This window comes from Leptonotus elevatus, chromosome 16 (genome assembly GCF_054856555.1).
Source record: "Leptonotus elevatus isolate MCC_2025b chromosome 16, RoL_Lele_1.0, whole genome shotgun sequence".
Lineage (NCBI taxonomy): Eukaryota > Metazoa > Chordata > Actinopteri > Syngnathiformes > Syngnathidae > Leptonotus > Leptonotus elevatus.
Genome location: NC_141254.1, coordinates 6170208 through 6191182, shown reverse-complemented (window position 1 = coordinate 6191182; position 20975 = coordinate 6170208). Strand labels below are relative to the sequence as shown.

The 20975-nt window shown below is 39.9% G+C and overlaps 1 protein-coding gene and 2 non-coding genes across 4 annotated transcripts; 2 read left to right on the top strand and 1 right to left on the bottom strand.

Annotated features, from left to right (window-relative positions):
- Positions 1-9711: 9711 nt before the first annotated feature.
- Positions 9712-16415, bottom strand: znf346 (zinc finger protein 346). Of its 2 annotated transcripts, none has more exons than XM_086057625.1 (7): positions 16292-16415; positions 15353-15456; positions 15187-15282; positions 14616-14763; positions 13745-13978; positions 13561-13663; positions 9712-12916 (listed from the first exon to the last, which is right to left on the bottom strand). In XM_086057625.1, the coding sequence occupies exons 1-7, from the start codon at positions 16395-16397 to the stop codon at positions 12622-12624; spliced, it is 1086 nt and encodes a 361-aa protein (XP_085913751.1). In that variant the 5' UTR covers positions 16398-16415; the 3' UTR covers positions 9712-12621. The 2 variants fall into 2 exon arrangements, with proteins under 2 accessions (XP_085913751.1, XP_085913752.1); XM_086057626.1 differs by having other exon boundaries at positions 13561-13660.
- Positions 16416-19520: 3105 nt separating this feature from the next.
- Positions 19521-19593, top strand: trnav-aac (transfer RNA valine (anticodon AAC)). The gene has a single exon. It is a non-coding gene; the product is annotated as a tRNA-Val (tRNA).
- Positions 19594-20366: 773 nt separating this feature from the next.
- Positions 20367-20439, top strand: trnav-cac (transfer RNA valine (anticodon CAC)). The gene has a single exon. It is a non-coding gene; the product is annotated as a tRNA-Val (tRNA).
- The last annotated feature ends 536 nt before the right edge of the window (positions 20440-20975 follow it).

Below are 20975 nucleotides of genomic sequence, written 5' to 3'. Positions count from 1 at the left end.
AATTTTGGGGATTACGTTTTTGGATATTTTATTTTTGAACATTTTCTTTTCTGCCTTTTTTTTTTAACTGAATTTTCTGACTCCCCACAACCCCCCTCGACCCCAATTTTGTGTACCTTATATGGTAATTTTCTTATTTTCTTCTTTTGTTTTTAGACATTTTATGGGTACTTTTTGAACATTTTGTTTTTTGCCTTTTTTAATATAAATGTTCTGACTTTTTTTTGCAATTTTGTATGCATTATGTCGGAATTTTATGATTTTCTTCTTTTTTGGACATTTAGGTATTAAAAAAAACCTACTACTCATCTACCTTTCATCTCTTCCACTTATAAATTTGGACTCTGACATTTTTTGAATATTTAATATTATATCTAAATTGTTAATTCATTCAAATAATATTTTATCTAATAAAATAAAATAAATATGAAAAATGAAAATTATTAATTTCAACTAATTGTTTAGAGATCCACAGGGAGCCACATGTGACTCCAGAGCCGCAGATTGCAGACCCCTGTCCTAGTCTCTAAAAACACATTTTAACAGGATGTGCAAAAACTCTAGCTTAACCAAGTCTCAATGTGACATATTTATTCTCAATTCAATCCGGTTCCCTGACGTTTTTATTACATTTCTGTGACATGCTTTTGTCAAACGACCCCAAGGATCAAGAATCATATCATTGTCACAGAAGACAATATCCTGGTCTTGAAAGATCTGTCAAAATGCTCAAAACAGCTGTCTGGCATTTTTTGTTTTTGTTTATACAAGTACTTATAAGTGAAAATACTTTAGCCACCTCTGGTAGAGCAAACGAGAGCACAGCTGAGATAGGAGAAAGTTCCAATCCCAGACTCCAGCTGACAGAGTCTGTAGATCCACCTGTTCCCTGTCCTCAGAGCTGCGTCCCCGGTCCGGATGTGGGAATTTGGGAATACGGATGACTCCGAAAAGGGAAACAAGAGGCTTTTGTTTTATACCAATCTGACGAGCTTGTCTTAACAAACCTCCGGATGGAGTTTTGCGGCCAGACGTGGCAGCGACGCAAACCTCGGTGTGCCTCAAATATGCCGGAAACAGAGTAGATTGCGTTTTGCTTGGCTTCTACCATGAAACGGTGGGTTTTGGAATTCGTGCTTGGTGGGCCTTCAAAAAAAAAAAAACTTTTTTAAAAACTCCTTCCTTTGTGGTTGTGCAACTGTAAACATTGTGGTCAAACACTGGTTCTCCTTTTTGCTTGAACAGCAAAAAAACAAACGGTATCAACTTTCAGTCAATATTACAATTCTTTCATCTTGATTGCGGTCTATTTTTAAGATGTTTTTTTTTGCTTCTTTTACTGTATCTTAAAATGTCCTTTCATTTTTATTTATTAACCCTACAAATTCCAGTTTGTATATTTCAGCTATTTTTTTTCTAAATATTTCTTACTAAAATTATTGATTCATATTTTTTTAGTGGTACCATGAGGTACAAGTTTAATTTGTTCCATGAGCACGCTCATAACACAAAACACTAGCATCTTAAATCATCTTTCACCATTGGAATGAATGGAAATACCATTAATCTGTTCCAGCCTACTAAACAACAACAACAAAAATCCAATATGTTTTTTCATTAGGAAAATAGCACTCAATATTTATCTCACTTGCTTTCCATCATGCATTTTGCAGCGGGAGGGAGTGGAGGCGAAGCTGGCCACATTCAACCACTGGCCTGCATCATTAGTGATACTGTCAGCACCAGCGGGTCAGGACGGCGTCAGGGAGGGGTAGTGTGGTGTGGTGGTTGAGTGGGGGCCGGGGGGGTTGTAGGGGCAGATTATGTAGTTAAAGCTCTTGCAGAGGAAGTGGAGTTTTAATGCTGACAAGGTTCCTGTGGAGACTGTTATGCTAATCTGCTCATGCTAAGCGCTGCAGAACTTCCGCCGTAGAACAGGGGAAATGCTCCATGAAAACATGCAGCTCCGGCCAACACAAGGAGGCAGGAAGAAGGGGGGGGGGTCTGCACGCAGGAAGCACATAGGAAGCAAACACAGCGTGTGTGATTTTTTTAAGCCTTCCGACAACTCGTCGACAATATGAGGTGATTTGACACTGACAATTCATAATTTTGACCGCCTTGATTAAATGAACCTGATTGTCTGTGATATTTCAAATTCGGGCTGCATATCAAATCAAGCACTTTGTCAACTTATCACAGGTCCTTTGTTTGCTGGCTACACAAATATTTGCAGTGTCAATAAAAACACCCCTATTGTACACATCTCAAACACACTTCTAGATTGTCATATGCATGCCAAGGCAACAGGTGGTGCTATAGTTTGCACAGCCATTGTTGCCAATCAGAAGCTTGGGGGGGGGGAGGGGTCATTCGTGGAAAAGTCAAATGTGCATGACAGGTCAACGTAGTGCTGCTATTTGATTAATCATGCAACTCTAAATCAAAGTTAACATTCTTAATTTATTAAAAGTATTTGTGTTTATTGTCCCATCTTTAATGTTTCAATCTCTGAACGTTTGCTCCAGAGAAACAAAATAAATCAAAGAGTTTTGAATATTCTTCGTACTTGTAAAAAAGCTTTATGCGTCATTGCAATTTGTCTTGATCTTAGACTTGATAGTGTCCATTTGTGTTGAATAAATAAATAAGCCAAAACAGTCACGGACATAGCATAAGCGCCGCCGCCATCATCAAGAGCCTCATGGAACGTGTCAGGCCTCGTTAAGGGGAACGCGCACCGCCGGCCCGTCTGCACACTTCACCAGCCAACCAACAACCGTCGGTCTGTCTGTCTGTCACCTACGGCCTCCGCCTGACTGTCTGTTTGTCTGTCGCCAGTCTGTCGACCCCCGTGACACGTGCGTTTCGAACTGTTGTCGACTGTCAAAATAAATCAAAAGGAAGGAAGATATTTATGCCAATGTGCTCCTTGTGTGTGTGTCGTGTAATTGGAGTCTATCCCAGTGAACCTTTGCGAGGAAGCGGGGTACACCCAGCCTGGACTCATTTGGGTTGCGGGTGAGCAGGCTTTTGGCAAGAGAAGCAGGGAAAATTCCGTTCTGGCTGCCAGTCTATCAATGTGAACGGCGTTTCGGGGTATAAACCCTGAACTCGTCGCAAGACAATTGGACTTCATGCTGAGGTTTCTTTATTTCTATTTATATCATCAATGATTAAACTTTATTTAATTATAATTCCAGGATCCAAACCCGGAAGCTTTTTCACTATGAGGCAAACCACCGCCTCACCGCGCGCCTTCCTCATTAGCAACATTACGAAGGTCGGAACGAAAAAGCGGCTGTGTTCCTCTCACCTTTTGATTCTCGCTCACAGTACCGCGGAGGTGAACATCGCGGATTCCTTCATCCTTCCTGTTGTCATCTTCGTTTTTGTGGGGGCCTCGTAAGCCAACTCTGATGCCTCACAACTTGAAGGAAAAAAAACAAAACGTTAATAGGGAAGAGATTTGTAGAGAGGATGATGGCTTTCGTACCTAGGCTATAGGAAGCCTTCTCTGAGTATCTTGTAATGAAGATAGTGTCCTCAACGTGGTCTGACTGGCCTTCATTTGGTATAAATGACCCGGAAAAATTAACAAAGTCAGACAAGGAATCCCACTGTTGCTTCCATAAATGTTTTTTTTTTTTACTTTTTTTTATTCTTCACAATGCCATCTGTTGGACTGCCCTTATTCAATGCCAGCCCAGTTTAAGGGGAAGTGAACCATAAACATTTCTTGACAATGATATTTTATATGTGAGCTCTCTATTCTAAACATGACATTCTGATTAATATTACATTTGCTGAATATGAGTTATGAAGCAAAATCCAGCTGTTTTTATCCATCTCAGGGGGTGGCCATTTTGCCTCTTGCTGTCGACTGAAGATGACATCACAGTTGCTCAGAGCTCAGGCAACAACCAATCACAGCTCCCCTGTTTTATGAAGTTAAAGAGTTAACGTACTACTGATTGTCACACCCACCTAAATGGGGCGAAATTCGTTCTCCGCATTTGACCCATCCCCCCTGAGGGAGCGGTGAGCAGCAGCAGCTCGATCACCCTTAGTTTTTAATTTGGACCCTGGAACTGCCAATAATGTTTTGATTAGCGGATCTTAACAATCTTTTTGGTCCATACGGATTTAAAAGCTCATTAATATATTCTGGTGCCGTGGTGGAGTGTTTTAAAAGTTATTAATAGAATTTATAGAAATCAATTCTAAATTGTACCGGCAGCCAATGCAAAGATGGCAAATCGAGGTGATATGAGTTATTTGACTATTTCTAGTAAGCAGTCGTGCAGCAGAATTTTGAGCTATTTGTAGTTTGTTCAAAGAATCTTTTTTCAAGCAAGTAAATAAAGAATTACAATAGTCCAGTCTTGACGATACAAAGGCATGAATAATTTTTTCGGTATCCTCAAATGGGAGAACCGATATTTTAGCAATATTGCGGAGTTGCAAGTAGCATGACTGCACATGGATATCAAACTTCAGTTTCAATATCACACCAAGATTTCGAGAAGAGGATCTAATATTCGAAACGAGAGGGCCAAGTAAAGATTGTAGCCTGTCTGACACTTCCTTTCGGCCAAATATAATAACTTCTGTTTTGATTGAGTTAAATTCAATCAAAACAGAAGTTATTATATTTGGCCGATATTGATTGAATTGAACTCATTCACTGCCATTGACGGCTATAGACGTCAAAAATTCATTTGAACTATTTCTATTAGTTTAATTTTTTTTCCACTTTTGCTAACAAGAGTATGAAAACCTAGATTTTTTTTATTGTACATTCAGAACAGATATAAAATGTGTGATTAATTGTTAGTTAACTAGTGAAGTGATGTGATTAATTCCAATTTAAAAAATGTAATCGCCTGACACCCCTAATAATTTTTTTTTTTTTTTAAAAATAAGGGCCGCCAGACGATTAAAATTTGTATTCGTAATTAATAGAATGATTTCAATAGTTGACTCACGATTAATTACAAATTTTATAACTGTTATAAACGTACAATAAATTTTTTTTTTCTAGGTTTTCATAAAAAATTCAATGAAATGAAAAAAAATGTTAAACTAATAGAAATAGTTCACATGAATTTTTGGACGTCTATAATCGTCAATGGCAGTGAATGAGTTAATTGCAGGAAATTATTTGTCAACCACTTTTAAACAACAGCTAAACCGTCCTGCAATACCAACACATCGCTAAAATCAGTGGTTTTTACCGAAATATACAACGTAGTGTCATCAGCATAACAATGAAATGCTATTTTATGATGGCGAATGATGCATCCCAGCGGTAACATGTACTGTACATTGAAAATAAAATAAGCCCCAGAATTAAGCTGCACAGGTGAGGATACTTGTACACACAGGGAAAACAAAAATTTAGATAATTTTAGTATAATAATATTATAATAATAATAATAAGAAGAAGTAAACCATTCCAGAACAGTGCCAGAGAGACCAACCCAAGTTTTCAGCCTATCAATCATAATGACATGGTCAACTGCATCAAATGCAGAACTAATGTCCAAAAGTACCAGTAAAGAATAGTCACCAGAGTCCGCATTCATCAAAAGGTCATTTGTGACCCAAAGAAGTGCCGTTTCAGAACTATGATAACGTCTAAAACATTAGGGGGGGGGGGGGGGGTTGACTTCCCCTTTCAAATGCACCTTTGAAGTTAGCTTAGCGCTCGCTGGCATGGATTTACTGGACCAAGGCAAGAAAATCACCCTGGAGTCTACCCTTGGCCAGGGTACGACGAGGGATCCGATAAATCGGTAACATGAACACAGATTTGGACACTTTTCCCAGTTTTTTACCTTTAATTTATAAAAGCTAGTGATTTGTTTTTTGTCTGTGCCACCATGTCCCCCTTTTCACTGAGGGGAGTGGCGTAGTAGCAATTGGACAGGGGGCGTGGTAACACGTGTCCACAGAAGACGAGTGGTGTCTGTGTGGGAAAGTGCAATAGGTTAGAATATCAATGAGACGTGCTTGAGAGCGGAACGGCTCACCTGTCGCCTCCGCCGGGGGCTTCGGGGGGGGGCTTCCCCGCAAGCCGCCTCGCTTGTTCCCAGAAAATTCATCATGACGATGACAATTTAGACTCACTAAATCAGCAGTGCCCTTTGAAAAGTCCAAGTGTAGACAGCAAGACAGAAATCTGTGAAGTATTACTGACATAACAATGTTGCACTTTCACCCTGAAGGACTGGTACACACATTAGGACTTCACATCTTAAAGATTGATTATCTGTTACAGTCTACAGACCCCACACAAGATTTTGAAGAGTTTTGGGGGTCATCGTGTAGGTTAATCTTAGAAGACTTGGTTGGGAAAGGGAAAAATCAGCACAAAACCAGCCTGCCTGTCTTTAAGTGTGCATTTGGGCTTTGGATCAAAATGACAGCTAAACACAAATGTGCGCTCTGGTTGTTGCAGTTCCACCGCACCACCTGTAGGTGTTACTTGCCAAAGCCAGCTGAGATATGCTGCAGCTCACCCGCGACTGAACAGGATAAGCGCAATAAAAAAATGGATGGCGTGATGATGCTGATTTTGGCACACAAAAGAACGAACGGTGTCCCTCAGGGCCAAGACGACGACAAGGTACTTGCAAAGCATTCCACTGTGCAGCACCCCCGCTCCCTCCAGCATAGGGTTTAGTCATCACCCTCCCCCGGCCAACGTGACGGATGGAACCAGACTGGCGGGGAGGAACGGACCTGGCAAGTCCGGCCGAGAGCGGAAACCCAAAGAGGAAGCGTTCAGTTGATCCAGCTGTTTTCTCCCTCTCGCGCCTTCCTCCTCGGACCCCCCTCCCTGCGTATTGAGTGTCCGAAGGGGGTGAGGAGGAGGATGGAGGGGTATATTGGACTAGGGTGGGCTGGGTGGTGGGGGTGCAGGCCAACAGGTGTCTGACAAGTCCGGCAGACTGCTGCTTGGTCAGGTTTCTGCTTGGTCATGCACACACGCACACACATACAGAAAACCACAAATTCGTCCATCTGTTACAAGAATTCCTCGTAATCCATGAGAGTTTTCCCTTGTCATGGACGGGCTCATGTGTGTACTTTTACTGGGATTGTAACCTGACTAGTCAGCCACCTGCAACACGCACGCGCACTGCCATGTGTGGCAAAGCAATGTGGCGAGTGACGGACACGTTTCCAGTTGCATGCGTGTGTCATGAGCTGTTAAACGGCAATTTAACGCTTTTGCGTTTGATTCCCGGCGCGTCTCTGCCATCTTAATCTGTTTGCTGACAGCTCGCCTAATCTACTATAACAAGGGACTTTTTCCGAACGTTGTACATTAGTTGCTATTACATAGGAACGATTAAAGCGTTTTCCAGCTCGTACTTCAGTCAAGAAGAAAAGTCACATTAAACAGCCATCATTTGCCACTAAGTGTCTGATTGTTTTTATAATAATAAAATGCTATAATTAAATATACATCACACTTTTGAAATTTGTCAGTAAAGGTTGATCAGGTGTTTTGGTGTTAACAGGGATGTTACGTTTTCACACTAAGTGTCGGATTGTCTTTGTACGTTTGTATAACAGTTAAGAATGTAAAAAAATAAAAAAATAAATCACATTACACCTTCATAATTTGACACTAAAGTGTCATATTTCTTAGACATTACACTATTAACAGTAGTACCACACAATGTTAACATGGCACCTTCATTTGCCCTTAGGTGTCTTATTGTTTTGACATTTTACTGTTAAACTTATAAGAAGTTTAAGTTAAACTTGAGCATACAACAGTATGATTTGTGCTTGCGTACATAGGTGTCTTATTGTTTTGACATTTGTGGGAATGAATCTACTTATGACTCATCGTTTGTTTTTGAATAGAAAGTGACGCTGCTTGCATGCAAATCCATTCTGGCAAGTGAAGAGCCGTTTGGAGACAAACGTTTCTAATTGGATGTGACAGTAAAAGAATGTATTTGTTGCAGGTGCGTGAGCGTGTTCAGTACTGCTACTGTCGTCTTCGATTTAGGCAAAACAGTGAAGATCGTTCAGCATGAAGGGAGGACGCCAAAGTGGTCTGTTTGCATAGCATTTATTACTACTTAACAAAATGACACCAACAGAAATGTTAATAATAATTTTATGCAACATCTTAAAATTAGGTATGCCACATCCAACAAATAAGTAGTATAAAAATGTATACCTTTAAAAAGATGAATAATGGTCCTTCCTGTAACGCTCATTTTGGAACACCAGTAAAGCTTATGGGTCAATTTGACTCGGGGCATATTTTATTTCGTCAAAATTGGCAAAAAGAAAAAAAAATCCTAACCTACATCATCTATATATCTAATTATCAACCCTAGTATTGTGTTGTGTTTGTCAGTAATAGCAATACTGTTTCTGGGTCAATTTGACCTGAGTATGTTAATTAACCAAAAACGTATGAAAATCCCAATAAATATTGTTTATACTGTATCGATTTATTAACCCTCCCATAACGATTGTTTCGATGCAAGAGAAGTAACGTTCCTGGGTCAGTTTGACCCCAGATATATTACATCAAAAAGTGTCACAAAATCTCAATAAATACTGTTTATATCTAATTATTAAGCCCACTGTTAAATGTATTGCTCAGCAACAACAGTGTTTCTGGGTCAATCTGACTGAAATCTCAATAAACTTTACTCATATTCAGTTAATAAACCACCTGTCACCTCTACTTCATGGGAAAAGTGACATATCCCTGGGTCAATTTGACCCACTGACTCAAAATCAGCAGGATTTGTATGGAAATATTGTTTCTTAACCAATACATGAACAAAATTAAATACAATTAATTATTCAGCCAAGCAAAAGTTTCACACTTAGCTTTGAAATGGGTCCATTTGACCCGCTATGTACTGTAAGAGAAGGGTGAAGATGATTCTGCGCAAACTAAGTCATTGCACACATATTATAGCTACCAGAGGACTCATTCCGGACTTTATTACTGACTTTTAGGAGCAGCTTGTGTCCTAAGTTGGGGGGGGGGGGGGTGATAAGAAGGGAACAAACCACCTTTCTATCCAAGTCACTTCCCATCCTGTCTCCTCCGCAGGACAGCATAAGTGTAACCATTGTGTAGATCTGTGAGTGTGTGTGTGTGTATGTCTTGGGTGGAATTTAGCCCAAAGCTTTCCAGTCCGTGGGTCAGCCTGGGAGATTTAAAGCTGTCAGAGGGTGGGGGGGCAAGAGACGCAAAACCTAAGCCAGTAAATTTATTGCCACTGACGTGAACCTGGGTCAACGGCGACTGAGTTGGGCATACATTCGCACTTGGCCTTACTTTGAAAAAGAATTCTTCTTGCTGCCATTTAGTTAGCAGTTCAGTAGCGATGCATGCATGACTGCTGTTATATTAACGTCCACAACAAGCATCAAGCAGAGCGACCCTTGTCATCAGCTACTTTTGGCGGGAGCAAGGGCACCACCTTGTGGTTATGGTGTCAACCTGAATTATATTACTAACAGGTGGCTCTAGTAACTTGAGTATGATGCGCTAGTCTTTTCCAATGTTAAATGAATCTGTATAATACAAGTTTTATGTTTTGAATGCAACTCACAAATTTAAAATTTTCCCCCTACCATATTTTAGATGTAGATAACAGCTGTTACTTGTATTGTCAATACACGGAGCAACATCTATTAGGAAAAAATCAAGAAAGCTTTGAGAAACAGTTTTATTTTTTTAATGTAACGGATGCACAACTTGAACTTGGCCAAGAAAAAAAGATGACTGAAACATCACTACAACCAGTGAGGATGACAACAAGCTGTACAGGAGAAAAGAAAAAAAAAAAACTTTTTTTCCTCGAATCTATAAAGAAAACATTCGGTAATAAAATATCCACCCAGTCGAGAACGGGTAAGACTTAACTGATGATACTCACTGACATCACTTGTCTATTTGACATCACTTGAAGACGCTGTGAAATGCAGGGACTCGTTTGTTATTGATCGGCATTTACTGCAAAAGCGGAAAAAAAACAAGTCAGCCATACAAGAACGTAAGGTAGAAGAGTGTCTGAAACTACTCTCCTTCTCAGCGACAACAATACTTCCAGTGTTAGGAGATTACGATTGACAGCAGGCCGCAGCATGATCTTGACATCTTTTGGTTATTAAAATGTGCAAGTGCATAAAAGCGGTTATTGCTGCTTTTCCATTGCTCCAGTCGCTATTTATGCTTTTCCGCTGGTTGAGCAGGCACCAGATGTTCTCGCGGCCCACAGCCGACTCCGATTAAATGCGTCTCGAAATGGGGTACACACATACCAATAATTTGAGCGACTATCCGGTGGTGTGGTGAGGGATTTTTCATCTCTAATCTGCTCAACCAGTCAGAGGCCAACAACAGCAAACGCCCAATTATTGGATGAAAGATTATCCTATCATATCCTACTAGCCACTCATAGTGATAAAAGGTACACATTTGAAGACCCCCAATTAAAATCAACAAAGGCTCAATTATCAGGTAGATATTATCCTATGGTGTGTGAGAGGAGTTACGGATGAGTTTCTGTCCCACATCATTCACCTAAGTAAAAATGACAAAAAGAATTTGCAACCCCAACTTGCCTGCCTCCCGACCAAGGTTAGCTGTAGCCTAGCTTCTTCCATTTCTTTTTGTAATTTACTTTTACACTGCGCCGCCTCTCACAGGTGGCGGTACTACAAGACATATTTTAGATTCGCTTTCTCTCACCTGCTGCCCGGACAGCACCACAAATAAGATACTGGGAAAATTAAGGTTAAACAATTGCATATTTTCCCTCATGGGTGGGGGTTCTCACATTTTAAAAATACATAGACATTAAAAAGCTGTATGTGTCCCCCCCATTTTAAATACGAGATCCTTGTTCCCTTGTTCTCCACTATTGTTTGTTATACTGTATTCGAGGAAAGTGGGAAGTCAGACTTTTACTACTTCAAACCAACAATTGTGTACGGGAACGTCCCCTGAACCCGGAATCCCACTTGCAAAGTCAGGGGGGAAAAGGACCCCGATTTCACCGAGACGTCACTCTACAATGGTGACCCCTTCGGAAACGCATACCGTAAATGGTAAAAAAAAAAAAAATTTTTATTCGAGTATAAAACTAGATAGTTTTCTTCATTCATAAATATTCAACAACTTCACGTGACAGTATGCCGCTTTCTCCCTGCATTAAATAAAACTAATAAAACTACTGAACTGTATGGAATGCTTATCAAATATGATTAATACATAAATGAAGCATAACGGCAAGAAGGCAAGTTTGCAGGAGATCAAAATGTGTTTTGAGGCCCAAGACAAAAAACTATTTATTACTATCCTATCCCGCCATGAGTTTGGTTTTCTTCCGCCTTGAACGCTTTCAAGTCGGAACTGGGAAAACCCAACCAGGATAATTTTTACTTCAGACCTTCCTCGAATGCAGTATACTGAGCCGACCTGAAAGCGTTCGTGGCGAAAGTAAACAACCAAAATGGCGGATAGTGATAAATTGTTTAGTTTTTTTTAAATTTTGGTCCTGAAAACTCATTTTGACCTCCTGCAAAGTTGCCTTCTCGCAATTTCGTTTCATTTGTTTTTATCTTATTTCATAAGCATTCCATACAGTTCAGTTGTTCATCGTACAATTTCATGAAGGGAGATAGCGGCATACAGTCACGTATGTTGTGTTATGTGAAGTTATGTTGAATATTTATGAATGAAGAAAGCTATCTCGTTTTATACTCAAGTAAATTGTGTTTTACCATTCACATACTACCCCCCCCCCCCAATTTACAAGTGGGATTTCCGAGTTCGGGGGGCGTTGCCGTACACACTTCCTAGTTTGAGATCAGAAATGTCCCACTTTCCTCGAATGCAGCATTAGTATGCCTAGCCTTGAGTGATGCATTCAGTGCGGTGTGGTTTTCAGTTTCCCACAAGCCAAATAAAAAAGCCGGACTGGTAACGCGCAGTGGAAAAGTGGCATTTGTTTATACTGTAATACATTTGTGGAGCCACGCTACCTATTGGGGAAGCCATAAATTGTTTTGTTTCTTAACAAAATTGCCATAAAGTTAAAAATAAAAAACTTGAGCAGAAATTTTTTGCGTTTTTAGCACAAAAAGATTCTTATGGATAAAAAAGAAAAGAAAAAGTATACGATAAAAAAAACGTTGCACACAACCATAAATCAAATATACTGTGACATGACAACAGTAGCCGTTTTGGTAAAAGTAACAATATCCACCAAGTTTATCATTTGTATGCGGATTTTCAGGTTCTCCACCGAAACTATTATGGTTTTTCAAGGGGAATGCTGCAAAACGCATTGCATGCTGAGAGACTGTCACAAGCGCTTGCTTTATAGAATAGAGAAGAAAGGTTGAAACAATTTGGGGGGGGGGGGGGGGGGGACCACTGGAACTTCACATTGGGGGTTCGGGCTCCTATAGTAAGAAATGGCTGCTTTTTTTTGTGGGTGTGGGGAGTGTTGTGGTGGTAGGGCTAGGTTTTGTTATTGTTCCGGGTCCTGACTGAATCATCCATAGTCCGGCGCTCAACCCAGTCTGCTGGATTTAGTACTCGTTAGTAGTGGCGTACTAGCTGTTTTCATTGAATTGGTCATCTGCAGCAGGAAAAATTTCGCCTTCCATCCCAAAGAAGTTTTCTTCCGTCTCGAAAAGGTTGCCTTCCGTCACAAATTCCTGGTCTTCCCCCGACGGCAACTGCTCGTCCGACGGAGCGAGCTGATAGTCGCCGTTCCCGGGCTCGGTGTGCTCTGTGTGCTCTGTGTTGCAGTCGTCCTCGGCAGACTGGACGTCTTTGTTGGCGCATTCGTCTTGGGGAGCGGATTCCTGCTGGTTGTCGGACGAGCTCTGGCTAGCTTTTTTCATTCTGTAATCAAGTTAGAAGGATGGATGCCATCCACAATGTTGACAGTGACTGACACAATGTCGGGGTGGAAAATTCCCGGCAAATTTAAGATAGCGAATTTTGGAAATATTGTAACAATTAAACATTGAGTACTGTTTTTCCAACTCTTCTTTCTTTAAACTGTGTTAACGAACTTGAAACTTTGCACAATCTTACAGTGGCTTACAACAAATAATATTAAAAATACCCGTTAGGAAGCACTATGAATGAGGGCTGTGCAATTAATTGAAATGCAATTACAATTTCAATAATTACACTCAACAATTACAAAATCAGCATACTCGTTAAATTAAAAAAAAGATTATTAATACAAATTTTGAGTTGTTTAAATTTATACATTTGTACCTTTTTTTAAATCTTAAAATAACTAATTTAATACATTTTGTTTCATCCAAAAGGAACTTGCATAATAGTTTGAATTTTTTTCATTGGCCTTGATATTTTTTTAAAACATTTTCCTGTTTTGTACCCAAAAATAATAATTGTAATTGTTACCAAAATAATTGTGATTAATATTTTCTTCGTAATCAAGCATCCCTACTATGAAGTATTTTTTAGTTTGAGAATCAAACAAGTTGAAAAAAGAAATGATGCAACGCACGTACTGGTTCTTATGTTTGGCCCCGCTGATGTGAGACTGGTACTGATCCACAGAGTTGAGCTCAATGTTGCAGAGCGTACACGGCAAGCTCTTTACTGTGGACGCTGCTAGAAAGAGAGAAAAAAACGTTATACGGAGCAATTTAAAGAGGAGACGCTTGCGTGAGAGAATTGTGTTGAGGTGCTGACCCGCTGTGGCGGGATTGCCGTAGATCTTCAACAGGTCCTGCTTGGCCAGTTGCTTCTTGTGCTTCTTGCCCGAGTAGTGCTGCTGGGCCATCTGCGCGTTGTTGAAGGACGCCTGGCAGATGGAGCAGAAGCGCTCGGGGTCATTGTCGCCCCCCTCACCGGCATTGCCAACTGCGGCCGCTCCCTGCTCCACCGCTTTCTTCTTGGACGGAGCCGGTGCGGCCTGTTGGGCGACTGTTGAAGAAAAAACGGTAAAACCAGAAAAGAGTCTTAAGCTGTTTCAAGACATTCACAGTCCAGTTTAATGTCAAACTAAACAAACCTTAAAGAAAAGAGAATCGCAAATTGTGGATTTAAAACAACCATTTAACCTTGCCTCAAGTCCACTTACCTTAATGCTAACAAAGAATGCAAAATGGCATAGACGGGCTATGCATTGATATGTCAACACACATGGTGGCAGAACCCATGTAGGCAGAATACATAACAAAACTCACAGGATTTTTTTTGTATATCTGAATGTATTCTTAAGAGCCTAGTTGTGACCATCACCATGTATACAGGACTGTCTATGCATCTTATATTGCCCCCTGGTGGCTAACATGCACACCCTAAGATGCAGCAATGTTGAAACTGTTTATTTCCAATATATTTGACAATTTCAGTTATATTATTACTACAAGTATATGTTGTTATAATATATAAAGTGCTACTTTCCTTATTAAAAACATATTGCAAATTATTGTGCTGCTTTTTTGAGAGAGGTTGGAAAAGATTAATGGCATTTTCATTCATTACAGTGTGGAAACGATGGTTTGAGAGTCGTGTCATTGCCTGCATCATAAACTGGGGTCCCCGCAAGTGTACGTACGGGTCTGAGGGTCCACCAACTTCAGTCTCAGGTTCTTGGCATGGATCTTGCCCTGGTAGTGAGAGTGCGCCATCACGGGGGACGTGAAGGTCATTTTGCACATTTCGCAAATCTTCATCGGGTCTGACTCGCCGTTGTTAGTGTCGTGCTGAAAGATGAACGCACACACAAACACTCAGCATAGTGAGCCTCTTCCAATAAAAGTGAAGCAAAATGCAAACAGACCAAAGGCAGGAGGAAGGTGAGCTGGCTTTTGTGTGTCCCAACACTCAACTGCAAAATTCCTGGAATTGCTAATGTGCATATTTGTTTGCCCGTGTTTAATGTCACCTGACTTGGTGTTAGGGTGACATTTAGGCTAGTATGCTAGCCAAGATAATAGCTCCCTGTTATTCCCAAGGAAAATTTTCCATTTGAAATAGTAAAAAAAAACAAAAACTTAGCATTCTATAGAAATTTAGCAGGAATTTTCAGATCCTGGGCAACACTGCTCTCACCTGCACCACAGTTAAGATTTAAAAAGACAAATTGGGTACATTTAAAAATAAAATCACGGAGTGACTTCACTTACGCTGACAGAGGATGGAGACTTGAACTTTTTTGACTCTGGCTCCTTCTCGTTTTGTATGGAAAGGTAACGTCGCACCTTGTTGCTGTGTTTCTTACTCTAAAAGCAAATAGAGATACAAATGAAACATCACCACCAGGATTCCATCCATCAAAAACCAGACGCCAACCTGATAGTGAGCCAGCTTCTGCGACTCGGAGATGAGGACGGCATTGCAGACGCTGCACATGTTGTCTGTGAACAGGTCGCCGTGCTCCATAATCATCTTATTGACTGCGGCAGGGAGGGCAAAAGAGAGACAACTCAGGTCAAAATACATTAAAGTACAATTTATCATTTCAGTGAGCAAGCAAAGGCACAATTTCTTCCAAAGTGGCTTTTTAAATTCAGATTTGTGACAATAAATCTACATAATCTGTGTCTAACACTAGAGCAAACTCTCTGGCACATTTTATTTGTGTTTGTTTCCAATCTCAACCAACAATATTCTAGTATTTTGATATACAGGTGGTTTGAAACTGTGTAACATACCTCCATAATGCAGTTCTCATGCAAATCAATGAACCTCTGAAATTTTACACACATACCTACATAACCCCCACAAGTTCTATAAAAACAAAAAAATTAAAATTAAAATTAAAATTAAAAAAACATCCATGCTCTCTTCACTATAGACTCTATAATGTACTTAAGTATGAATGTGCCAGCAAAGGCTGCCATACCAAACGAATGAAGGCTAATTGCAGCGTGCCTTTTAGCCACGAGCTAACGAGTTCAACGTGCGGGGAGCTAAGCCGCGCAATCGGCCCAAAAGTCGCCCGACAGCGGGGCCAAATGCAAAAAAATCAACAACGTGAGCATTCGCCGAACCGCAGCCGTTCAACGCCATTCGTAGTTATGGTGCGGAAACATCCCATTGTGACCAGCTCTCGTCGACCTTGGCGACAAATCGGCAGCGGTTAGCTCAGCCTAACCTAGCCTAAGTTAGCTTTATTCATACGGACTTCGTCAACAAGCGACGCGCGGTCGTTAGGAAGCTGACGAAAAACAGAGCCGCAGTAGAAGGCATAGTTTTTATTTGTTTCGTCTTGAATAATAAATTGTGTACCTTGCTCCAGCCCCGAAGGCAAGTAAGGGAACGAATCAGTCTCCATCGCGACCGCCATGATAACTTGAGCTCTCACTACAGTTTTGCAGTGCGCACAACAGCGCATGCGCAAACAAACGCTTGGTTGGCAGTGCCGAGTTTGAAAAGAGGGGCGGAGTTTGGAATGGGTACTTAAATCGGCAACTGGAGGCCGCGGCCCCCACCCTCAGTCTGAGTAGCCCTTTGATTAATTAAACAAATAAAAATGTGAGGGGATTGAACATGTACCAGAATTCACTAATACATTGCTTTTTGTTCTATTTTGTTTTTGTTTTCGTGGAAAATGCTTCTTGGAGATTTATCAGCATTTTCAAGGGGTTGTTACAAAAAATATAAAAATTCCAATGTATTTCAATGGCTTGCAATTATACGCAGATTTTCGCTATTCACAGGCTGGCTGCGGGTCCATATCCCCCATGATTAGCGGGGTTCCACTGTATGTTTTAAGTTGTAATATTACCATTCACCACTAGATGGCAAACATTGCTTAGTTACACATTTACCGGGCTGTATCCTGCCCTATATGAGTACGCCGAGAGGCGGGCACTTCCGTTTCTCCGTTGGCCCGTTGTTGACGGATGCCAACCATTTTGGCGAAGTGCCCGCTTTTTCAGCCAGTGCTTTATGACGCAAAACTTAAGAAAAAATACATGGACTGAGCACCGACTGAAGCAGGTTTTCACTTCAGGTACAGTCCTTCTCATTCCATGCATTTTTTCGAGGCTTCGTGTCATAAAGCACTTGGGGAAAAAGCGGGCACTTTGCCGAAAAGGTGGGCATCCGTCAACAATGGGTCAATGGAGAGACAGATGTGCCCACCTCAGAGTAGGCCTAATCTTTTTTTTTTCTTTTTTAAGGAGTTGGAATGGTATGTAGGGAAAATATAGTCCTTAAGCCTTGTGGGCTCATTTTAGACTTTATACTCACAGTGGGTTTACTGCATTCTGACACCATGTTGTAAGTGTATATTAATAAAACACACGGAAGGCTTTGCCGTGACTTTTACTTGCTTCACACACTTCTACTTGGCATGTACATTACACTCTCCATTTCCAATCTGCTGCACAGGCGCCACTTAGTGGGCACTTATGCCATTACACTTACACACACGCTCTTGCCTTATTTTTTGGGTTGCTGTTCAGCAATTATGTGCGGTCCTTGAAATGTAATTTTGATGCAGACAATTTTTATGCACGATAATTCTGACTATCCAGCAGTGGCAGTTTTTTTTTTTTATATGAGCGACATTACACGAGAAAAATAAAAACAAAAAACAAAACCCGTTCATTCAGTTTTTCAATATGAACGGCAGCGGTTGAGCGCCCATCCTCATTTGAAGGTATCAAGTTATTAAATGATGATGCGCCCTCTGCTGGACAAGAGTCCCTCACTGCAGTGGACAGGGGAAGAAGGGTTAGTAGAATTACTTCAAAGTCTGTAACAGTCAACTCACATTGCTTCCAAATTAAGCTTTTTGAATTCATGTATGCTTTAGCCTGGGGTACTCTCGTCACGTCAACTTGCTGCGGAGGGAAGTGGGAGGGAGTAAAGTGCGGGGTTGACCCACGCGACTGCAGAGAGGGCAAGGGGGAGGAGGCGAGGGACAGACAAACTTGTTTACGTCACGTGACTTGACTTGATTGACGGACGTACGGACGACGGCGTTGCCAAGCTATGATGTCGACAGTCTCGACTCGAGACTTAATGAAGATGATGGATCAAAAGTACAATGGAAAAGAAGCCATCAGGTGCCCATAGAAAAAATGTTTAGAAGAAGAAAAGGAGAGGAGAAACAGAAAATTTAGGCCGATTTCTATGAGTGCATGATGTGAATGACAGTCGGCTACCGGCTATTTATTAGTCTCTTGCTAATATGTTGCGAAGCCACAAAAGACGACGGTATTTAATTTGGTACTGCATTTAGCTTGGCTGAGCTAACAACTATTAGAATTGAGGCATCATGTGATGGAACTAATTTCACCTTTAGGCAACCTAGTTTACTTTAGTGTGTTTGCAACACAACACAACGCAGACATCTGGCTGATGTGGACTTACTTTCAAAGTTAAATAACTTCTAACATACTTTGACATGACATTTTGTAAGCTACATGTGATATAGATTTTAAAATAATTTCTAGTGTATTATTATTAAGCTTATTATAAAAGGTAGTTGAGGTCCACTATGTGACAGAAGCATCTTTCTTGGCTTATCATCAGCATCAATCAAACAGTTTTTGTATGATGATGTCATTGATGCATCAAAGAAGACAAGTCAAGAGGAAAAGTCAAGTTTTAGATTCACACCTGCTTAATTAATTAGAGCTGTCAAACGATTACATTTTTAATCAGATTAATCACATCTTGGAATTTTGATTAATCATGATTAATCGTTTAATAAAAAAGCCTTTTTTTTATCAACATTTTTGTCCCGCCATCCCGCATTCATGATACTTCCGCATTGCAGGGCCGGCCCAACGGGTATCTGCCCTGTATGCCAGATGGCCAGTCAGCCTCAGTGAAACCAAACTACGAATGCTCAGTAAAGGCCTGTGACTAGCATACAGAACAGAACTCTCAGAAATAGTGTCTAAAAATGGTTTTGCGGTTGGATGTTCCAACCGTAACATGATATAAACTTAATTATCATTTCATGTTTTTTCCATAGGCCCTGAAGGTCGGAGAAAATGTGTAAAAGCAGTGAAAGATTGGAACTGGATGGTTTGAAATGTAGACTAACCAAGCTAACTACTTCCTAAGTGAATTGTTTTTGAGTGTGATAAAATGTATTATTTTGTTTTCTACATATTTGTGGCGTTAATCAGCTTGCATCATTATATAAATGGAGTAAAGGTAGGAATTGCGCGTGTCCATCCCTGGCACTCTGGGATGTTCGTACCAAGCTTTCATGCCGCCAAGCGGGAAGAGGTGACGAAGCATCATCACTATAACAGACGATCTTTGTGTCACTAGACCGAAAATAGATATTACGATTTAGCTAAACCTTTTTTTTCCAAGTTGGATTTTGCGTGTTTTTCCAACAAGTGGACAACACTTCATGCGTATGCAGTCAACTGCGGTGAAAGATTTTACCCGTAGATGTCGCTGTCGTCACACGTCGCTGAAGTCAATGTGAATGCAACACACTTGCTCGTAAATGTGTGAACACTGTGACCCTTCGTTGTTTATATCAGTTTCCGTAGTGTAGTGGTTATCACGTTCGCCTAACACGCGAAAGGTCCCCGGTTCGAGACCGGGCGGAAACAGATTTTCTTTTTTTTCTCTCTTATATGATAATAAATAAATAAATCCTTAACCCTTTAAAAATAACTCAACTTTATTTATATAGAACTTCATTTAAAACAACTGCAATAAATTTAAAAATACATACAAAGTGCTGTACATGGAGTAAAAAAAAAAGAGAGTCTGTTGTGCAATAAAGATGAGTAAAACAAAACACATCTGTAAGCCTTTCATCTATTTAAGATTATTAGATTTATCATTAGTTGACATTGTACATTCATTCAGTTTTCATTTGTAATTATTTTCTAATTTATTTGTTTGTTTCTTATTGTTAATAGTTTTTCATTTCTTCTGCTTTTACCACGTAAGTGTTGTATTAAAGAAAACCTTTTGAATTTGTATTTTCCTAAATAAAAATTTATGTAAAAAAAAAAAGTCGACGAAGCATCTTTAGCACACATGTGATCTTTGTGTCACTAGATCCAAAATAAAAATTACGATTTAGTTGAACCTTTTGTTTTCCAATTTGGACTTTTGCGTGTTTTTCCAACGAGTGACATGTGTTTTGTAGATGATGAATGGAGAAACAAACGCTGCAACAATACCCACAATCCAACTGCAGTGACAATTTTTACCCGTAGATGTCACTGTCGTCACACGTAGCTGCAGTTAATGTAAATTTCAACACACTCACTTGTAATTGTATTTGGAAAATGCAATTTACGATCAGAAACATGCTACAAAGGAATCGGTCAGAAATTCGTATTTATAACATAAGTTTTCAATACATATAGCAGTTTCCGTAGTGTAGTGGTTATCACGTTCGCCTCACACGCGAAAGGTCCCCGGTTCGAAACCGGGCGGAAACACATTTATTTTCTTTTTCTCTTTTAAATGTATAGATAAATCCTTTACAAGACGAATTTAAAAAAATAGCTTAATTTTATTCATATAGCACTTTAAAACGACCATTATTGCATACCTAAAGTGCTGTACATGTAAAAAAAAAAAAATCAGTTGTGCAATAAAGATGGGTAAAACAAAACACATCTGTAAGCCTTTCATCTATTTAAGATTATTAGATGTACCGTTAGTTTACATTGTACAGGAATTAATTTTATATATATATATATATATATATATATATATATATATATATATATATATATATGCTGTAAAACATTTTTTTCACTGATAATGTAATGGCTTATTGCTTTATTGGTTATTTATTACATGTTCAGGTCTCAAAATAGATCATGTAAAACTTGACATTTTACTAAATATATATTTTCATTTTCAGTCTGAAGCTCCACATTTTGTATTTTGAGAATCTAAGATTGTTATGTACATTCACATCATTGGCGAAATTATTATGTCAATGTGTTTTATTACATTTTTGATTGAG